The sequence below is a fragment of the Vombatus ursinus genome, unplaced genomic scaffold (assembly GCF_900497805.2).
Source record: "Vombatus ursinus unplaced genomic scaffold, bare-nosed wombat genome assembly UNPS02009132.1, whole genome shotgun sequence".
Classification (NCBI taxonomy): Eukaryota; Metazoa; Chordata; class Mammalia; order Diprotodontia; family Vombatidae; genus Vombatus; species Vombatus ursinus.
Window position 1 is genome coordinate 3,836,641 of NW_020948910.1, and position 19,723 is coordinate 3,856,363.

At 37.4% G+C, this 19,723-nt stretch overlaps 1 protein-coding gene and 1 long non-coding RNA gene across 4 annotated transcripts in view; one reads left to right on the plus strand and one right to left on the minus strand.

The window, feature by feature from the left end:
• STX11 (syntaxin 11) overlaps positions 1-2,559 on the minus strand; it is a 56,046-nt gene extending 53,487 nt beyond the window's left edge. Inside the window, exons 1-2 of the mRNA XM_027850733.1 lie at positions 2,495-2,559; positions 2,222-2,409 (exon numbers count right to left, since the gene is read on the minus strand). Coding sequence (XP_027706534.1) covers positions 2,222-2,276 — 55 coding nt within the window. The 5' untranslated portion in view covers positions 2,277-2,409; positions 2,495-2,559. The remainder of the gene's footprint in view (positions 1-2,221; positions 2,410-2,494) is intronic.
• Positions 1-19,723, plus strand: part of LOC114034907 — a 62,244-nt gene that overhangs the window by 8,573 nt on the left and 33,948 nt on the right. The gene's annotated exons all lie outside the window — the stretch shown is intronic.

Here is a 19,723-nt window from a genome sequence, read left to right on the forward strand (position 1 = left end):
ATGAGTGCACTGAACTCCATGGCCTCTAATGTCCCTTTCCACTCTAAGTATATCCTCTTTCAAGCTTTAACATTCTATGCGTTCCAAGAACACTTGTTAGTTCTCTGTGGCTGGCTCTATTTATTAGACAAAAACATGTTATTTTCATACAAGATATATTTTATTTTGTTTGTCTATACTTCAGAACTTCAAGTACACTTGTTACCAAACTTTGAGGACTTTTTATGAGGAAAAACACATTTGTAAAAACCTAGTAACAAAATAATCCACCAGAGACTAGAAAATGACAATTCATTTTCCTTCTCAAGAATTAAGGAGAGAAGTTGTAATACTAATATTTTCTTTTATCTGGTTACTTGAGAAAGAGAAATATTGCAGACCACCCTATAGAGAAGTATCATTCCTTTTTTAAGAGTTGCATAAAGGAGATGATTAAAACAGAACAAATTACTAGCAACCGAAAGAAATGGAAGAGGAAGAAGAAGGAGAAAGAGAAGGAAACAAGTGTACTTTTCAAATCAATGATCAAGCGAAAGAGTATAATAATCTAATATTGCCACCAGGTGGCATGGTATATGATAGAGTGCTGGACTTGGAGTCAGAAAGACCTGTGTCCAGACTTCATCTCCAGCATTCTTGCTTTCTATGTGACTGAGTATGTGGGCAAATCATTTATTCTTTTAGAGCCTTCACTCATAAAATGGGGATAATCAAACCTGTAGATCCACCTCACAAGATTGTTGTGAGCCACAGAAGAAGTAAAGGAGTAAAGAAGGTGAAGTGCTTTGCGGACTCTAAAAGGCTATATTGGACCCCTTGTAGTGAATATGTGGGAAAATGAGGACAAAAGGCATGGATGGGTTGGAATTAGCATTGTTGGAGAGAATACCCATGCTGAGATTGAAGATACCCTGGAATACTGGAGTACAGATGTCACTTGTTATTAGTGTTGTTGGTATTATTAATAACAGTTATAATATAACAACAATGATAATGAGTTCTTAGGAATGGTTTAGGTTCCATGGGGGTAGCAACAATAATGAATCATGCCTGTATCTTCTTCTAGTACCTAGTACAGTGCTCTGCATATAGTAGGCCTTTGGTAAATGTTTGTTGAAGCGAATTGAATAAAAACTAATCCTGAGAGAAACTTGAGAGAAATAGAACCAATAAATCATATGGAAAAACATCTATTTCTGGTAGTTTAGTAAAGATACTTAAATGGGAAAGTGAAAGGGTAGAAGTTTCATTATCTCATAGTCAAATGTTCTCTACCACTATACCAGAAACACTTTTTTTTAAGACCTTACTTCAAATGCATCTTGGAGACACCTATAGAGTGTGCCATGCAATTTAACATGAACCATCTGATTTATCCCCTCAAAGATGGTTCAAAGAAATTTGGCCAAGAAAGGTCCTTTAGAGAAAAATCTAGCCTTGAACTCATCTTTGGCCTGCTCAGAAGCAACTTGTGAAAGCTGGGCTCTTTTGCATTAGGGTTTTTGCATAATAGGCAGGTGTTACTCAATGCTTTGTTCTCGGAAACCCTTTTTTGCACCATTTCACAGTCTTAAAGGAACTCATAAAAGAATGAAACTGTACATCTTAAGCAGAAGGTACATCACTAACCCTATGCTTTATTTTTGACATTGACCTAGTCTGGTTTTTTAGGGACTTGACTTTAGAGACTTGCTTTAGAAAACAGATTACAACTTTAAAGTGATTAATTTTTTTTCTTGATCAGCATCATTTCCAGAAATAGACGATTCTTAAACCTCTATTCTGCTTTTCTGGATGAACCATTGTAATTAATTAAATATGTAAGCATATAAACTTATACATGTATTAGACACAGACATGTATATATGAAGAATGAACTTATAATATCTCTGATACAGGGAACTCTCAGATGAAGAAACTCTCTCTGCCCATACAGGTTGGCAACTTCTAGCGTCAGAGCGTTGTTTAGAGTCTCTCTCTCTCTTTCTGTCTCTCTGTCTCTCTCTCTCTCCCTCTTCCTCTGTTTCTCCCTCTCCTTTTCCCTCTCCCTCTCCCTCTCTCTCCCCCAGTCCTCCCTCTCTCTCTCTATATATGCACTAAGACTTTTGGGACAACTTGTGTATATGCATGTATGTATATATGTATGGATGTGCATATGTATGTTGACATACACATATATGTATATATTTATAAAATTGTCACCCACACTCAAAATCCTTACTTTGGAGAAGTATAATTCTTTCCTTGTCTTTCTCTTCTTCATTCTCCTCTTCCATTTCTTTCACTTGCTGGTAATCTAGCTCTTTTTAATCCTTTCTTTTATGTCATTCCTCAATTGGGATGATTATGTCTTCATAAGGTTGTTTACAATATTTCTCTTCCTCAGGTTCCAGCTTCCTTCTCTGCCCCCTAAAGAAAATAAAGTACAGATGAGTTCCATTAGATTCTATGGGGATAGCTTCAAAGTAAATGTTTTCAAAGAGGGCAGTCTTACTATAAGAGTTTGTGTAGGAAAAGCAGACTTGGCAGTGCTGTGCCCAGGGACCCAACTGATCCAAATGACAAAGTATTTCTATAAGAACATCTGCCTCCTGTCACAGATAAATACTGTCAAGGACAGTGGGGAGAACTTGACAGCTTTTCTACTCTGCCTTGGGTACCTTGTCTTGACAATGATCCAAGAGTTCTTGACAATATTTTTTTAGGTGTTGACATGATATTACATCATATATTCTGAGTGTTGAAAATGGGCAGTGCCTGCTGGTTCCTTCACTTTAAACCTTATTTTCTATAATTTTGTAATGAGGAAAAAGGCATGTTGTGAAATAAAGGAAATCTTGTTTGCCACTATATACCATTTCCTACAAAGAAAAAAATGTCAAAAGAAATCTCCTAATAGAAATTCACATTTGCCTTATGTGATTAACAATAGTAGGAGTGATAATAATAATAATAAGTAGAATTAGATAACATATGTAAGGTGCTTTGCAAATCTTAAAGTGTCATATTAATGTTAGTTATTGTTATTGCTAATTGATTGCAACTAAGAAGTTGAATATAGAGGGAACCTGATATTTATAACTCTCCAAAATCTGGTCTTAAATGACCTTTAGGGCTTACTTATGTTAGTGCAATAATAGCTGATTAGCACTTTAAATTTGCAAAATGGATTTTAAGTGTATGTGTGTGTGTGTAATTTCTTTTGATCCTTGCAACAGCCCAGTGAAGTAGGTTGTATAGAATTATTACCCCCATTTTACTGATAAGGAAACTGAGGTTCAGAGATATGACTTGCCCATAATCATATGGCTCATTAAATGTCAGAGGCAGAATTCAAACCCAGGTGTGTCCTGACAACAAGTTCATCACACTGTCTATCATGTGTAGCAAAGTCGATAGAGTGATGCACCTGGAATAAGGAAAACCTGAGTCCTGCCTCAGATACTTACTAGCTATGTGACTCTGGGCAAATCAATTAGCCTGTCTGCCCTAGTTTCCTTATTGGCAAAATGGGGATAATAATAGCACTTACCTCTCAGAGTTGTGAGGATAAAACAAAATTATATTTGTATAGCTCTTTGCTCTATTATTATTATACCATGCCTCTTGAAAATAGGGTAAAGAGTCTTTGAATTAGAGTCAGAAAACAGAGTGTGGAATTAGGAACAGTGTGTACAAGTTGCAGAAAGGCAGATTTAAGCTTGATGTAGGGGTTGGGGATTCCTAAAAATTAGAACTTTCCAAAAATAGAGGGCCTTGGGAGGTAGTTTCTCCCTTTTCTAGAGGTCTTCAAGCACGGTTTGGGTGGCCACTCTTCAGGAATGTCAGAGAGGGGATTCTTATGCAGCCACGTGTTGGACTAGATTGCTTCTGAGGTGCTTTCCCTTTCTGAGATTGTTTGAGCTAGGTTTGGATTTTGGGCTCTACCACTTACTTTTACCTTGTGGAAGTTTCTTTACCTCTTGGCCACTCAATTTTCTTATCTGTAAAATGATGGAGCTGGACTAGTTTGATTAGGAAGGTCTCTTCAGCTCTGAATCCTATGTTGTTATGGCATACTGTATGTTTAATGACAATGTTTTCCATACTAAAAATTAGAGTACCCAATCTGGTAAAGGAGGCTTTTGCAAAGGCTCAATAAAAGTATACTGTCTTTTCTTAAAATTAGAACTGTTTTCACAAATCTGGGACATATGGTCACTGTGTCTTTTTTATTATTAATTTTTTTTCACAGATCATAGCCAAGAGTTGTTAATGTATCCTATTTTAAGTTTGCTTTGTCAAATGTATGCTGATGAATGGACTGCATTTAGCATGCTTTTTGTGTGTAGGAATAAATTACTTGCACCATATCTGATTTGTATATATATTGAAGACCTTTTTCACTTCCTCCTTTTCGAGGAAATCCTATATGTGATCCAATAATAAAAATTACCTCTGGTGCATCAAAGTAGTGGTGTTATGAGCTAAAGCGTATGAAAATAGGAAGCCTCCCCTTTTCTCATTAGAGACCAAGCTCCCCAGGACTGAACTCAGTCCAGATCAAATGACTGGGCACAGACCAGGTAATGGGAAGAGTATCTCAGCTTCTGTGGGCCCAGCAGTGGTTCCTGAAAGTTTGATTGGTATATATAGATAAAGTCTCAAGGGGGAACAACATAGGAAGGCACAAGGCTGCCTATGCCTGATGATTATGTTCTAGTTTTATTTAAGAGAATAATGACTTACTCTTACTAGTGGTATTAGAGATATGGTAAGAGAAACTGACCTCTGATTTTGTTAAGTCAGTGCATGGAGCATTTGAGTGAGTACAAAGTTGGGAGGAGTAAATCAGAAGTATCTACCAGAGTAAGGGCATTGACTATGTAGGACAGAAATTTGAGTTGAGGGAACATGGAGAGAATGAATGCTGGGTAAGGACATGTACTCTGAATTCTAGCGTTCTTCCATGAAGACATTAGTTTTAGGGAGTAACGGTGATTGGCCATTAATCAAATTTGTATTCTCTATGAATGAATATCTTCTGTAATCTCTGTAGTTTCTGTGAAGAGAGTGCCAGAGTACACAAGAAGATCTAGATCTTAGAACATTAATTTGAGCAGATCTGTGACATTCTCTGGGGGGATACTAGCTACAAGGCCACAAGTCCTCTACTTGTGCACAGATAGGTGCATACATAATCCTCACACACTGTGACAATCATTGTGGGGAAGGAGATCTAAGATAAGGCTCCTAGCCTCCATATTCTCCCACAATTACTTTCCATTTTCATGCTGAAATGTACACTTGAAACTGAGGTCCTATTATCCCTGTCTCTTCTCCCATAGTTTGGCCCTCACACCCTCCAGTATGACTTCTAAACATGTTTGCCACATGCATGTCATTGGCCTACTTCCTGGTTTCCCTAAATTACCCTAGCAGAGATTGTGTCAATTGCTTCTCTTTCAGAGTGCCCCTGTAATATCAAGAAGTGGGGAGGGAATTTTTCAAAGCAAACAGCTTCACTTATCCCACTATGTCTCAATCTTCTGACATTCTTTACCATCAATTAACCTGGGTGGATATAGATGCCACCCTGACTATTCTCTGGTAGTGAATCATCAATTGTGTCTTTAGTCCAAGTTTTTTCTTCAGCTGTGACCTACGTTATGACTGCTTATTCATTCATTCAAAAAACTTTTAGTGAGAGCATTGCATACATTTTGACTCTGGCCACAGCAATGACTCACAGGACTGGTGAGGAAGGTTTACCCAGAATTTCCTGGCGCATAGTAAATGCTAAGTAAACATTTGCTTGTAGACTGACTGGCTTCTTGACTTTGAACTAGAATGGTCTTCTGAGAAAAAGAGAGTTACAGGATGTCATCTAAGGTGTCAGAGGGTGCCAAAAAGCTATTATGGTTGACTATAAGAGAAGCATGCTTACCTAGAAGGGTGATTGGGACAGATTGCTCTCTGGAACTGTTTATTGAGAAACAGAAGAGAGCAATCAAGGCAGACCAATGGAAATTGCTATGAACAGAGGACACTGCCAGCAAGCAGGTTCAAGGGCAAGTCATAGGACCAATAAGGCACACAAAAGACCCTCCAAACCACAATGCCTTACTTTCCTTCCTATTGTGTGGTATTTCTATACATACACACACACACACATGTACACATATACATGTTGTATATGCATGTGTGTGTATACAGACATGATGAGGTCGAGGCTGGGGCAGGGAAGATTCACATTTACTGTCCAAATCATTCTCTTCCTGCTTCCAATGTCCCTTTCCTGGCTCTTCTGAGTGGTGGTAGGGTTGGGGAGCTTTATTCTTTTTATATATAGATATATATGTGCATACATATGTATGTATATAATATACACAGGAGCATTTCTATATACCAAGTAGAACAGAAAAATAATATACAAAGTACTTGAAACTGTGAATTTCTATTATATACATCTTGCTTTTTAAAAAAGCATATAAATTCAACCTGTTACTTTTAAAGCTATTCTGTTATTCTGTTTTAAAGCTATTCCTTCTGAACATCTGTGCTCTTCTGTGCATTTTTTCTTTCTTTCTCTCTCTCTCTTTTTGAAACACTATGCTTTGCCCTCCCCTCCCCACCAAATCCTTCTTTCAATTGAACAAAAGAAACACAAAGCCATGATACCACATAAACTTCATCAAGCAAAACACATCCATCCAGTGGCCATGTCCAAGAATATATGTCTCATTCTTCACTTTGAGTCTATCCCTTCTCGGTTCAGGAAGCAGGTAATTTGGTTGAACATCAGACTTCTGGAGCTGTGGTTGACCATGGCATTGAAGAGAGTTCATAAGGCTTTCAAAAAATTGTTTTCTTTACAGTGTTGTTATTGTGTAAATTGTTCTCCTGATTCTAGTCCCTTCCCTCTTTATGAGTTCATTTTGTCTTCCCAGGATTCCTGAAACTGTTCTTTTCATTATTTTTTATGGTACAGTAATTTATAGTGCAAGATAGTTTAGAGGAAGAGCAGTAGAGTCACATAGGGATAGCATTGAACAGAACTTTATTTCTACTCACAAGGGGAAGAGGAAAATAGATGCCAATAGGAAATGGTTTTGGTTTGAGACCTGTATTGCAGCATACTCTAGGTGGCTTCCAGACATATCACAATGCAATGGCTTTCCTACTCTGATCAAAGTCTCAGAGCACCTTAGGGCTCAAAATTATATAGAGTTTTAGACGAAGAGTCAACTGGAACCAATAGGAAACCTTCCTGTCATCTAAAATGGAAGAGATTTGAGACCAATGAAATGAGTGGTTTTCTAAATTGCCTATTAAGGAGTGAGGAATGAAGGGCAGGGATGTAGAGACTTAATTCTGTGCCAGTTCAGCAAGAGGCTGAGGGAGGTGGTAGTGCCTGGTAAAAAATGGGTTTATTACCATTGAAAACATACATTCTGGAGAGCAGGGGGTGGGGCATTGCCTTAAATATCTTTGTATAAATGGGTCATCTTTCTTTGATTACTTTAGGATATTAGCCTAACAATGACATCGCTTGGGTCAAATGCCTAGTTTAGTGATTTTTGGGGGTCTAGAAGGGCTAGACAAATTCATAGCTCCATCAGCAGTACTTTGCTATTTTTCTAAACATTTGTTTTTAATCTTAAATTGTTAATCTGTGAGAAAGCTTGTTGGCCAATAAAAATAAAATTGAGATTGAGATTGGCAGATTGAGATAAGGAAAAATCTATTCATTGGCCAGGCCAGATATTATGGCTCAGCAGGAATTTAGGGGGGAAAGGACTGACAGAAGACATGTATTTTGCCCTCACCTGTATGACCAGATCCCAATTGTTTCTTGTTATGAAGAACAGTTAGTTAAAACTTATCATGAATATAGATCCCTGATGGCTATCATTACCTGGACCTGTTCTTGATAACCTACATGCTATATCAGCTAAAAGCACCAACTAAAATTAGCAGATTGAACCTCTGGGAAATGCAGTTGTGTTGGTAGTAGTTCAAAGTAGGCATAGCACATATCATTAAAATGCTTACCTAGGGAATTTTATTTCTTTAAAAGGTGAGCATTTATTGAATCCTGATCAAACTAAAGAAACTAAGACTTTTTAAAAAATTATTTAAACTTTACTTTAAAATACCCCAAATGTATCTGCAGACTCAATGACTTGTAAATTCTCTACAATGCAGGTAACAACACATTCAAGCCTGCTCATCCAATGTGACTCTTAATGGTGTCTTCCCATGTGTTTGACATAGGTGGTACACCCAATATGCTGGAGATCTTGTTTACTTTCTTCTAACATCTAGAAGATACCAGTGGAGCACTCTGGCTAGCTGCCTGTTATCCTTTACTCTCACCACGTGACCAACTCATCCCTTTTCCTATCATGCAATTTATCGATGACATCTTTTACTCCTCTTCATCAGAGTTCTTCACAGAATACATATTGCAGTCTGTTTACAGCCACCATGTATCTATCTCCCCATTGCCCTCTGTATGGACCTGCTTGCTTTCATGAGAAGCTTGTGGCTATTAAAGGAGCATTACAGTTTCCTGAAGGAAATCTAGCTCATTTTCCAGTTCAACCCTGGGCTTCCCTCATTGTCACACACACACACACACACACACACACACACACACACACACACACACTGAGTTGGACAAGCTCTATAGGTTGTTCATCTAAATGTATGTTGATATGTAGGCTACAGATATTCTTCATCCAGTTGACCTTTCCCGTATAAATGGACAGGCCGAACTCTTTTGAGGGATTATAATGCTCTTCCAGGAGGTTCTACAATGTTCCACAGCTTTGTGTAATCAGCACAATGTCATGTGCAAATAGGAACATCTGGAGGACTATCTATAAGAAATCCATCTACAAACTGGATTCTATGCTGGATCTCTTCAAAAAAGAGGTTGACTTAAAGTCAGGAAGACCTGGGTTAATAGGTCTATGACCTTAGGCAAGTCATTTATTTTTCTGGGCTTCAGTTTCCTCATATGTAAAATGAGGGAGGTCAGACTTGATCACCTCTATGATCTTCCATAACAGTGATAAATATCTTTGTTGAGCATACATATCCCTGTTTTAAGTCTCATTTGAAGTTAACTGTCTGAGGGTTATTGGACAATAATATTTCTGTTATATCTTTCAAAGAATCTTAACTGATTTTGATGGATGGGAGAGACCTTGTTGTAAAGGAACCAGTAAAGTGATTGTTTTATCCTCATATATTAAATACTTTTAGTATTATAATAATAATTAGAACACTCTGATCTTATATTTTCTATATTTTTCAGTTGATTGTGAAATGGTAAGAAGGTAGTCTGTTGTTGAACACAGCTTGTAAAAACCTGCTTATTCCCTACTAACACCCTCATCAAGGATACTATAAGTGACTCATAAAGATTTTGTGTAGATTAAAGGAGACATGGAATATAGGTCAGTTGTTATTTGTGTTCTCTTAGTCACTTTTTTAGTACAAGATTTTTTCCCCCACATCTTTGGTATCTTTCCCTCTTTCAGATACCTTGTATAGTAGTCCCTCAATGCCCTCACAATTGTGCTACTCAAGCATCTCCTTAGATACACATTTGGTTAATACAGCTCTTTCCCCTGTATTTGTTCTCTTTAGTCCATTTCCATCTCTTCTACAAGCACATCTGCAACTATGATGTTAAGGTACAAGTATGTTGGTTCCATGGTCCTCAATAAACAAAACAATTAATTACAATGATTTTTGTAAATCTTTTTCATTTTCTGCTTGTAAGCCTCCTTCCATTCTTATCCTTTAATGCTCCTATGATAGCTTGACTTAATTGGATATTTTGTTGAGCTTTCTTTAAATTGGTTATACTTTCCATTTCTATCTTTCCTGTGAAATGATAATGTTCATGATTGTCCACCATTCTTGGTAAGATTTTTTTACATATATTGTAACCCAGTATTATCTTTGGCAGTTGTCCCTCTCTATCTGGAAAGTAAATTAAATATTTGCTGTCTAAGATGCGTTATGGGCTCTTTTGGTCTCCTTGTAGCAATTAATTTACATTGGTTTAGCTTTTCAATAAAAATTTTATAGTGATGTTGATGTCATTTCTCTTGTCAATTTCCTATTTTTTTGTTTTCAGTTCCTTGTTTAAAAAGTTCAGAATTTTTTTAACTGTATGCTGTATCTTTCTCTCGTCATTATTATTATTATTATTATTATTATTTTACTATTTCCAATCTTATCTCTATTGAGTTGATACAAAGACAGTCAAATCAGAGAAAATTTCCACATCACCAGTTTTCATGATGGATAAAATATATTCTATTTTTGGTGTTACATGTGTTCACCATTTCTAACATTTACTAATTCTTTTCTTTTTTTAAAAAAATTCTTTTCTTAAAGAAAATGTATGATTGACCCAGCCATACCACTTCTAGGTCTGTATCCCAAAGAGATCATAAAAATGGGAAAAGGACCCACATGGACAAAAGCATTTATAGCAGCTCTTTTTGTGGTGGCAAAGAATTGGAAATTGAGAGGATGCCCATCAATTGGGGAATGGCTGAACAAGTTATGGTATATGAATGTAATGGAATACTGTTACGCTATAAGAAATGATGAGCAGGCAGACTTAAAAAAAAAAACCTGGAAAGACTTACATGAACTGATGCAGATTGAAATGAGCAGAACCAGGCGAACATAGTACACAGTAACAGCCACATTGTGCAATGACTGAGTTTTATAGACTTGGCCTTCACAGCAATGCAAGAATCTAAGACAACTCCAAAAGACTCAATGATGGAAATTACTATTCACATCCAGAGAAAGAACTAGGAGTCTGAATGCAGATGGAAGCATACTATTTGCTCTCCTTTTCCTTTGTTGTTTTGTTTTGTTGCTTCAGTCTGGTGGTTCCTCCCATTAGTTCTAATTGCTCTTTACATTATGACTAATGGGAAAATATGCTTAATATGAACATACAAGTAGAGCCTATATCAGATTGCATGCCATCTTGGGGGAAAGAGTGGGAGAGGAAGAAAATTTAAAACTCAAAATCTTATGGAAGTGAATGTTGAAAACTAAAAATAAATTAATTATCAAGAAAAAAATGAATGAGAGAGAGAGAGACATAAAGCATCTGTGTAATCTATAAGTCTTTGACCTTTCTCCTTTCTTCTTCCTGAACCATGTTTTCCCATATATTTCTCCCATACTCACCTTCTCCCACCTAAGTCACCAAGTTTCAGAGTGTGTGATCTAATTTGGAGGACCTTACCAAGTTCTTCTAGAGTTTCTATACCACTTCATCCTCGGCAATCAAGGTTGGTATTTAAGATGCAAATATTTTCATGGCGGTCTTTTTGCAAATACTTATCATGAGTACTTCAGTACATAATGGCCAAATATCCCATGAAATCATGTTTCTTTTTGCCTTTGGATATATTATAAAACTCTATCCTATCAACTCTTTTCTTTGCCTCTCCAAGGAGTACCTGTAAGCCAATTTTCCATTTCACAGCAACTTTCATCTTTATTCTGTTTGGGTTATAGCTAGAATGTCAAGATTAATATAATTCAGCTCCTTATCACACTTAGAATACCAAGTCAAAATGAAGTTCTATGAACAATCTACAAACTATGTGATTCTTAGTACCTTCTGCCCACTTTCTTGACAGTTTGGCACCTTCGCTGCATAAGGTTGGCTCCTGTAGCAACTTTAAAAATGAGACTCAAAATACCAAATTTTTGCTGTAGTGATAACTACACATATTCAAAGACATCAGCTCTCATGATTTTTATCTTTTACTTTATAATAAGCTAACCCAAATTGAGCAAAACAGATTAAGTTTTCTTCACCTAGAGAAAGAGATTTTATTCACCAAGACTTAAATTCTTCAGTATTATCATTGTAATTAACTGAACCCAATTCTTGTTTGAGGTATAAAATCACGAGTGAATCAAAATGTTGATGATTCATTATACCTTTTTGATTTTCATGTGGGTGTTTCGAAGAAGTTTTTTCATATGAACAAGTAAAGACTGCAGTCATGAGACTTCCTTGCTCCCTTCCTCTATCCCCCATAGCCCTAGGCCCCTGACTCCCCACTTTCATCTGATACCCCTTTCTGCCTCCTGCTGGACGATATCTAGAAGTTACCTATCATGTTGGCCATCTATGAACTCTATGTTTTGGACATCTAGCTGTGTGTTTGGAGATACGCCAGGCTTGCTGCCCCCATCCCTAGCCAAATACTTTGTTTTTGCCCATAAATTCCTCTTGCCCCACTCTCTGTTCCTGGATTCATTTCCATCAACGTTCCTCTACTATTCTTCCCACAGAGTCCCAGCAAGTTTGCCCCTCTGCTCCCCTATTCATGATTTTTCCAGACTAATAGTCAGAGGGGAAGAGGAGAACAATGACAATGCAGTAGTGGGGACTTATGCTGCAAACCAACTTGGCTTTTTTCTACATTTCTACAACTCCTAAGTTATACGTTATAGTCCTTATTATATAATACAACAATTCACAGTTAAAACTAAAAGAATACATAATGCAATTAAATTAAAATACAAAGTCATTTTTTGAGATCTTGGGTACACTCTGTATACATGCCTATGTTAATAGTGCAGAAATTAAATCTGATCTGAAGGTGGTAAATGAAAAAGAGCCTTCCAAACTCGGAGTGCCCTCTTTTGAACTCCTGTGCCATTTTTTGCTTCTTATAATACAGTCCTGTTCCCAGTGGCTGAGAGTTCAACTGGCATGCCTAGTGGGGTCAATCTCTGTGTACGTGCTGAGGAGTTTGCTACAGGGTAGAGGTATATGTCTTGTCGATATGGGGACACAAGCGAAAACCATTAGAGAGCAACCACTGTCCCTACGAGAAAGAAAGGGTGGCTTAACCATCCGGCAGGCAGAAAGTCCATCAAGAAGTGACGGTTACCATGGAGAAAAGCTTAAGTAAAACCTCGTGTTAGAGTATTTGACCCTTGAAAGGGACCAGTATACAACCCAGGACGGGGCAAAAGACTTGCAGGGAGACAGTGAACTTAGAGAAGAAGCATGCACTGAACCAGGTTATTTCTTGTCATTGTCACTGCCACTGTCACGCCCCCCCCCCCCCCCAATGTAGATGTGTTCCCTTCCCTTCTTGGGAAGGAGATAAAAGAGGTAGAAAATTGACGGCACAGATGTCACAACTCCCTTGGCACTGTGAGCACAGTTCACAGTAAGTCCTTAATAAGATGAATGTATGAATGTAAACCTGTGTTCTATTGGTGGTTCTACAGCTATGTGACCTTAATCAGGTTGCTTTAGCTCTCTGAGCCTCGGTTTCCTTATCTGCAATATAAGAGGAATGGAATGAATGTTCTCTCAGATGCCTTTCAGTTCTACCATTCTATGTGGGCCAGAAAAAAATGAAACCTAACCTTGACCATTACTTTGATAGAATGATTCCCTGACATCCTTCTTTTTCTCCGTCTGGGTCTGATGGTGTCCCATCCAGTTAATAGGCGACAATTGTGAAACCACACACTAACTTGTAGAAATGTCACACCAATGAAAATGTTCATTGAAGAAAAATGAAGTGACATTTAGGCAACATGAGTCAATAAACAGGGAAAATTATTTTGGTGCAAATGAATAGCTGTCACTTGAAATGAATGAGGTGAAAATGGACTGTCACACTTGATTCCAGTGCCAGATTATCCAAAAGTTGTACTACTGGATATACCTTATGCCTAGGATCCTTTCTCTGACACTTTAAAACACCCCTTTTAGAGGAAATGAAGTGGTAAGCCTGGATCCCTGCCTGGATCCACCCACCAGAATATGGTGGGGTGGATGACGGACCATGGAGAGCTAATGGTGTAGTTTGAGGAGGACTGCCCTGCAGTGCTCTCAAGAGCACTTAGGGAAATGACATGAATGTTCAGATAACATGCTGTTTCTTTGTCTCCTACAAGACTCTTCTGGTCATTTTAAATCTTAGGGATAGGAATTGGACCTGTGGTTTCATTGGTATAGGGAACTCCCAAGAGAGGAAACTCCCTCCACTAGTGCAAGCCAGCACCTTCTTTTCAGCTAATAGTCTTAGAGAATTACCTTAAAACATTACTAGGAGGGGCAGCTAGATGGCGCAGTGGATAGAGCACTGGCCCTGGATTCAGGAAGACCTGAGTTCAAATTTGGCCTCACACACTTAACACTAGCTGTGTGACCCTGGGTAAGTCACTTCACCCCATTGTCTCGCCAAAAAAACAAAACAAAAAAATTACTAGGTTAAGTGATTTGCCTAATGTCACATAGCCTCAATAAGCCAGAATAGGATCTTGAACCTAGCTTCCTAACTTTGAGGCAAGCTCTTTATCCACTATAGTATGCTGCCACTCTTTTTTGCATTTTGGTATGACATGGCAAATCCAAATCTTTAAATATTAATATCCAAATTAATTAATTAATATTAATTAAATATCCAATATCTTTAAATATTAAACCATTAAAATACTAAAAACAACTTGTATATAAATTAGTAGGACAATAAGTTTTTTTTTATTGCAAAGGTGGAGTAATTTTTTTTTTTAAAAAGAAGTCTTTTCAGTACAATGCTATGATTTTTTTTCTTTTTAAACATTACAAAGGAAAAGGCAAGGACCCTAAAATTTTAAACCTTAGAGCAGAGGTCCCAGAGAGACTTAAGCCACTATTGCCAGACCAAGGATCTGTATTACAGCTGGATTTACTATTACCTTGTGAACTCTTGCCAGGTAAGATAAGACCACTGCCAGTTTCCTTCATCCTGGCCCAACCCAGGTTGAGGGGGATAAAAGTAATTCAAATATAGCCTGTTTTTGAACTTTGAACAAACAATTTTCATTTGTTTAACTGAACTTTCTGAATTATATACACCTTATGTGTCAGCATTACATCAAAAGGAATCCAAACAACTTTGTTTCATCCATTTTCAATAGGTTTGTATCACAGCTCTCACCCACCAACAATCTTAATGAAATTCTGGTGGCAATTAGACTAGATTTTATGGCTTACTCAAGCAAGGGTTAACTAGAAGCACTCATCAGCCTATATATCTTTTGCTGGCTTTTCATTAGTGTTAAAAATTAGGTTATTATTAAAAGTATTATATCATTCTGATTCAGTTTTCAGTCTTCCTCCTGTTCAGTTCTGGGCCCTGCTCATTGCTCTTTTCTAATGCACTTAGCACAGTGCTTGGCACATCATAGGTGCTATATAAATGCTTACCTCCTTCCATTCTGGATTCAGAGAGAAGATTGAAACTTTTTTTTTTACATAGTTAATAGGGGAATTTGTTTTAGTTGACTATACATGGTTTTAGTAGGGGTTTTGTTTTTCTTCCTTATTGGGGATGTGGAGAGCTGAGAGGGAGAAAATAAGGATTTATTTGATTGGAAAAAAAATCATTAAAAAATAAAAAGCAAAGAATTATCCTTTCAAATAAAGCTGATATTTTCCCTACTATAAACTCTATATCTTTAATTTTATAAACTAGAATGTTCTCAGATTTTACTCTTCTACTAACTAGCCTGGAAAAGTTCACAGTTCACATTAAAAACTGTAATATAAGACAGAGTAGATAATGGACAAGCATTTTTACAGAGTACATGGAAGGGAGTAAAGTGCAAGGAATAAAAAGGCAGAAAGGGGTCAAGTTATGAAGGACTTAAAAAGCCAAACAGAAGATTTTATATTTGAACTTGGATGTAATAGGGCACCACTGGAATTGATTGAATTTGGGTATCATATGGTCATACCTGAGCTTTCGGAATTTCATTACAGTCAATAAAACTAAAACAGTTCTGCTCTCAAGAATTTCACATTCTAGTGGAATGTGTATGCTTGATAAAAATAAGATATTGAAACTTTCTTTAAGTCAGTTAACAAGCATTTATTAAGTACTTGCTATGTACTAGTTTCCAAAGTATATTGAAAGAAAAAGGACTAAGATGTATGTATGTATGTCAGGAAAATGGAAATAAATATATACATAAAAGTACAGCAAAGATGAGGACAAATTTTGTTCTTTCTTTTCTGGCAATGCAGCATTGAATCATTTTCTTATAAGTCCAATTCTACGTGATCAATTTTTTAAATTGGAATTATATATATTTTTAAAATGGAAGTTACTACAATTATCTGTCTCTGGTCTCCACCCCTTGGAATAGTTCATTCTCACAGTTCTTTTTTTTCCTGCATTTAAAAACTTATGTACAGAGATTTAAAATGGAAAAAAAGAAAATATATAACATCTCTTCATTTATGCAGAGATAGTCATCACTCATAGAAGGGGAGATATCCTGGTGTAGAGGGAGATGAGGAGGGAGGGAAAGAGAAGTATTCAGAAATACTGAAACATGAAGAGAGCCAATGTTCACTAGCTCACCAATTCCACAGTTGGCACAGAGTGCAGTAATTCACAGTTCTCAGCAGACTCTGGTAATGATGAACATGAAGTCTTCTCAGTACATGGTTCATCAGCAGTGCTTGGTTTTCCTCAGTGCTGCTCATGTCTTGTCCCTGGAAGTCCTAATAATAATGATATTGACAATAACTAGCACTTTAAGATTTACAAAGCACTTTACATATGTTATCTCATTTGAACCTCCCAACCCTTTGAGGTAGGTACTATTATTATCCCCATTTTACAGATGAGGATACTGAGACTGAGGGCAGTTAAGTGACCTGTCAAGGGTCACACAGCTAGTAGGTATCTGAGGCAGGATTTAAACTCAGGTCTTCCTGTCTCCAAGTTTAACCCTCCATCCATTACATCACCTTGAGAAGAGGTTATAATTTATAGCCACTGCCCCATTAACCCTGTCTGTCATCTAGGAGTTAGCATGAATTAAGGAGCAATCTCATTTCTAATAGGAAGACATTTGAATTTGTTCTGTCAAGTCCTCTCTGAATCACCCTGGGCCTATGGAGAGATTCGGAGACAGTGAAAACAAAGCAAAATTTTCCAGGGCTTCATATAAGGACCTAGAGTATTTACATTTTTTGGGTGTATGTGTTTTTCCCTCAGCATTTAGCACAATGTTCTACAAATGGTGGATACTTAAAAATGTCTGATAAATGAATACATGTATATATTATCCACTGGCATCAGTTCCAAAGACCACACTGATATAGTGAGTGTGTTCAAGCATTGTCCAGGCTCCCTGTTTCCCCACTGATAAGGCCCTTTGTTCACTGATGATGTGTGGTAAGAGCAACATCTAATTATAATAATAATAACAGATAGATAGATAGATAGATAGACAGCATTTATATAGTGTTTTAAGGTTTGCAAAGTGCTTTACAAAAATTTACCATTTGATCCTCACAACAACCCTAGGAGGTAGGTGCTGTTATTCTTATTTTACAGATGACAAAACTGAAGCAGAGAGAAGTCACTTGCTCAAGATCATGCTGTTATTATGTACCTGATGCTAGGTTTGAATTCAGATTTTCCTAATTCTAGTCTAGTACTTAATGCACTATGCTATAGATCTGCCTACCTCAGTATAGGCTAGGTTTGTTTTACCCTAAATGACAAGTAATAAAAGTTTTCTTGAGGTTTAATTAGTCTAAAGGCCTAAGGCTTGAACCATTATAGTTTCCTGTTAGCTTAAGGTTAAAATCACAGCACATGAAGAGTCAAGATCCTCAGACTTGACACATGCTTCAGATCAGGCACTGTAAATGTAAAAAGCAAGGGAGTTGCACCCAAGTAAATCAACCCTGTGTCCTTGGTAAATATTCTTTCCATGCTATTGTTGAGTTGACCTCCTTTTGTTAAATATTAGATGATCTGTGAACATCTCATTTCATTCTAATCCTGAGCCTGGACCACAAGATGGGACCAGTTAGGTCTGGCCCAGAACAGGATGTCTTCTTCTTCTTCTTTTTTTTTTTTGTGTGTGTGAGGGCAATTGGGGTTAAGTGACTTGCCCAGAGCCACACAGCTAGTGAGTGTTATGTGTCTGAGGCTGGATTTGAACTCAGATCCTCCTGACTCCAGGGTTGGTGCTCTATCCACTGTGCCACCTAGCTGCCCTTGGATATCTTCTTGATAAGGTGTAGACCTGCCTTTTTCCTGAGTTGCCCTCATCATTTATTGATGATGATTGATTGACAAATTGATGTTTAATGATTCCTGGACCAAGCAAAGGAGTATATACACCATGCCAAATTCCTAAACCAAGGGAAGCCATAAGGCATAGAATCAGTGTGGAGTAACAGATTTGAACCTTGACCTTCATTGGTACCATGAATTATAAAGACATTGAATTTCCAGAGAAAAATGGGTTGATTCTGTAATGACCTCAAATGCTTTGCTCTTTAAGGGGAGAGTCACTCAGTGTAGTACAAGTCTGATGTGTTTTATATGTTCCTGGGAGGCAGAGGTCTCTTTGAAGAGGAAAAGTGGGATTGTTTTGACTATTTGTGAATATAATTGCTAGTCCTTTGTATATTTTATTGGGTTAAATAAATTCTGTCCTATATTAGAACTCTTGTTAGCCTGAGTACAGGCATGGAAGGTGTTTTTTTTTTCTTTTATACAAAGACCTAGATAAGCTAAAATCTGATGTTTCTGAGAGAAACCTTGGCTGGGGCAAAATGAGCGAAATCATTATTTTTCTCAGGCAAAACTTTAAATAGGGGCATGAGCCAAAGAGATTTTATCAAGAAGTTGCCAAGTTTGAACCTAGTCTATGTTAAGCCAGAGCGTTGGTTCTGAGCCACAGCTGTTTAGAGGTTTACATGATCACATGATCAGTCTGGTCTTCTTATTATTCCTGGAACATGCCAAGCACATTTCTAAGGCTGCTTCTCCTATCTAACATTCCCTACCCAATTTCCACCCTTGCCTTTTCAAGTAATATGATGCCAATCCTCCAGGGATAAACTCCATAAAGTCTTTTCCATAAAACTTTGCCCAAGTATTCTAGACCAAAGTGATTTCACCTGAGCTCCATTAGGGCATATTCTTTATACTGCTTAAAGTGCTGATAATGTACTATTTTCTAATGGGTTTTTAAAACTTTCAAATTTATATGTATGTATGTGTGTGTTCTATGCTCAACTCAACTCAAAAGATATTATGTGCCCACTATGTGCAAAGCATAGTACCAGACATTGTGAATACAGACAAAGACAAAATAATTCCTGTCCTTAAACAGATCTGTTTCTAAACCTAAAATAATTTGAAAAGGGAAAGAGAGTTAATGACTTGGCGGGTCAGGAAAGTCTCCATACCTGAAGTAGCATTTGAACTGAACTTTGAAAGAAGATAAGGATTCGTCTTAAGAGGTAAAGAGGTTAGGAGTGAATACAGTTAAGGGATAGAGGACAACAGCAGGGCAGTAGTCATCCCCTTTATGCACTAGAGCAGCCAATACACTAAGGAAGCCTACCTCTCCACATCAGGGCTGAGTCAGGAAAACTTGAGTTCAAATTCAGCCTCAGATACTAACTGTGTGACCCTGGGTAAGTCACTTAACTTTGGCTGCTCTGTTTATTCAATTATAAAATGAAGATAATAATATCACCTACCTCTCAGAGCTATTGTGAGGATCAAATGAAATATTTGTAAATCACTTAGCACAGTGGTTGGCATATACTGGATGCTTAATAAATGCTTGTTCCCTTCCCACTCCTGACATGCTAGGGCAGCCCAAACACAAAGCAAGCCTACACCTTCAC